This window comes from Gekko japonicus, unplaced genomic scaffold (genome assembly GCF_001447785.1).
Source record: "Gekko japonicus isolate JY-2015 unplaced genomic scaffold, Gekko_japonicus_V1.1 scaffold1707, whole genome shotgun sequence".
Lineage (NCBI taxonomy): Eukaryota > Metazoa > Chordata > Lepidosauria > Squamata > Gekkonidae > Gekko > Gekko japonicus.
The window spans coordinates 226,511-229,129 of record NW_015174323.1 but is presented as its reverse complement, the minus strand read 5'-3'; the positions used below and the strand labels follow the sequence as shown (position 1 = coordinate 229,129).

The 2,619-nt window shown below is 47.4% G+C and overlaps 1 protein-coding gene across 1 annotated transcript; it reads left to right on the top strand.

Moving 5' to 3' along the window:
* The first annotated feature begins 1,638 nt into the window (after positions 1–1,638).
* LOC107121317 (RNA-directed DNA polymerase homolog) lies at positions 1,639–2,028 on the top strand. Its single transcript, XM_015424229.1, has one exon. The coding sequence runs from the start codon at positions 1,639–1,641 to the stop codon at positions 2,026–2,028; it is 390 nt and encodes a 129-aa protein (XP_015279715.1).
* Positions 2,029–2,619: the final 591 nt, after the last annotated feature.

Genomic DNA, 2,619 nt, shown 5'->3' with positions numbered 1-2,619 from the left:
CATTACTGCAGGAGTGACAGCACTGTATATGTGGGCAGCACAGGTCTGTAGCTATGGTGGGACATTTTGGGGCCACCCCACAAACAGCCATGCCAGGGTGAGAGTGCCACAGCTTGCCCTCAAGTTTCCCTCTCCCTGTGTGTTGTGTCCTCTGGCCGCCACCAGGGGCCAGCGACTACCCAGAGCTTGACCCTGGGTGAACAATGGGAACTGGGCTCCTGGGCTCTCTAACAGGGAGCCAATAGAAACATGGGAGGGAAGTTCAAACCCCCCAATGGGATCCAGGGGTGTCCCCTGGATATGTATATAGTTGGCCTCCTGGCCGTTTGTCTTTGTCTTAGTTGTGTAAGAGTCAGGCGTGCAGCATGTTAGGGGAGCTGCAAGGGCCTAGCCATGCGTTCAACCCACTACATAATACTGTGGAATGGGGGAAGGTATCATGGGACCTGGGAAAAGACTACTCAGAAGGCATTTAGTTACCTTCAGAAGGCATTTAAAGGCCTTTTGAATTCCCTTCCATAGGGCAAGAAAACTTAGAAGAGCGCTCAAGAGCGGTACCTTCAATACAGCTCCAACAATCCCCCTTTCTGTTAGCCCAGTATTGCTGTATACCATCAAGGTTATGGTGAGACTTTTAAAAGCATGCCCATAAGCCTTTGGGAAACAGGCAGCCACCCCTCTCCCTCACCTCCTGCAAGATCAGCTGGAGGTCTTTTAAATCTTGGAGGAGGGGAGGGAGAGGGGGGGTTTGCAAGATTTAAAGGGCCCTCCAGCTGATCAGTGCCATGTGCTCCTGCTGATCAGCTGGAGGGCCCTTTTAATGTCGCCGGAGGGGAGGGAGGAGGAAGGAGAGGGGCAGCAGCTGTTGTGGGGAGTGAAGCCTGTGGAGGGCAGGGTTACAGTGCTATAGAGTCCACCCGTCTCGTAATGAGCTATAATTCCTGGGGAACCCCCAGGTCCCACCTGGAGGCTGGCATCCCTAATGACAGCTGTGGGACAAAATGGGACAGATTTTTTATTTATACTTTTGATTTATATTCCTCCCTCCCCACGTGGGCAGGCTCAGGGCGGCTTACAACAGGTTAAAAACTAACAGAATAAATACAGTAAAACATGGATACATTGACAAAGCAAAAATATAAAATTCAGTCAAACAATCACATTTATACGTAAAGTGCTGTTGCATATAGATGGCGGTAGCGTCTCCAAGGCTATGTTAGATGGTAGAGAGTACACTGTGGCCATACCCGTGTCATTAGCTGTTCTTGTTGTTCTCAACATGAGGTCCGTAACTGTTTAGTTGTTAGCAATTCAGGTGTTGTCCATGTGTTGGTGCTAGTGGTAGCTCCTAATTGAAGGCCTGGTGGAAGAATTCAATTTTTACAGGCCCTGTGAAACTGTGTGCAGGCATCCACCTGTCAGGGTTCCCAGTTCCTTCAAAAGTTTCAGTTTATTGAGAGTTAGTATTTAGGACATCATGAACTCTTGTGTCAGGAATGGCGGGAGAGAGAATAGCCCTTACAGATATACCCCTTTCAAACTAGATGCCTGTCAGCAAGCTGCCAATATGTCTTTTCCGTGTATATGAGATGCCGTATCAGCCACTTGAATGCCGTATCAGCCACTAACGCATACCCGATGCCCCTAATTAAAGATCTACTTGCTGAGGCGGCTAAAGGGAAAATATTTTCCAAGCTTGATCTCAGAGACGCTTATTTCCGGGTGCGCATCAAGGAAGGCGATGAAGCGAAAACCGCCTTCAACACTCCATTGGGGCAGTTCGAGTACCTCGTGATGCCGTTCGGTCTTCAAGGGGCCCCGGGGGTCTTTATGAATCTGATCAACGAGGTGTTGCATAAACATTTGTTTAAGGGGGTGCTTGTTTACTTGGATGACATTTTAATCTATTCCCCCAATCTAACCTCCCATGTGAAGTTGGTGAGAGAAGTTCTGAGTACGTTGCACAAGCACAAACTGTTTGCCAAACTCTCCAAGTGCGAATTCCATAAAACACACATTGATTTTTAGGTTATCGTATCTTGGGGACTGGGCTAGAGATGGAGGAACCTTATCAGCCAAAGCTACAGGTGGTGCGCTTTTGGAGGCTTTTTGCTTAGTCTATAATGAACAGTAGTGTGAGAACAGAAGAATTGTTTAATTAGCTACTTTCTCAAGTAATTAGTTGCTTTCTCAAGGTTTGAGCGCGAGATGAGCCTCAAGGCGGCGCGGGAATCATATCTATTGGCCCATGTTATTTTTAACTTGCTTTATTATCCCAGTCTCAAGCCCTTTGTGTTATTCTGAACAGAAAAGTTGTTCTAAGTACTTCATGGCTTCAATAAAATAAAACCTTCCTGCAAGAGTGTATTTGATTGTTCGCTGTGAGTCTGACAATGCCCTGATACATCAAACCCAATAGGCAAGCACCTGCAAATGCGGGCAAAATGAAAAATAAATCACAGATCCCTTTTCAATGTGCCTCCTTGCATTTATTTCAGAAACGGGGAAAGCCTCCCTCGTTTTTGCAAACCAGCCCGGGCAAAAGAGACCAACGAGGGTACTAGGACTACCCTGGTCGCCATTACTGTGACGTCACGACCTGGCTTTCCATCTACAGGG

What these genes read in the sequence shown, in the direction of transcription:
- LOC107121317 (XM_015424229.1), top strand. Translation starts at nt 1,639, where the DNA reads ATGCCCCTAATTAAAGATCTACTTGCTGAGGCGGCTAAAGGGAAAATA.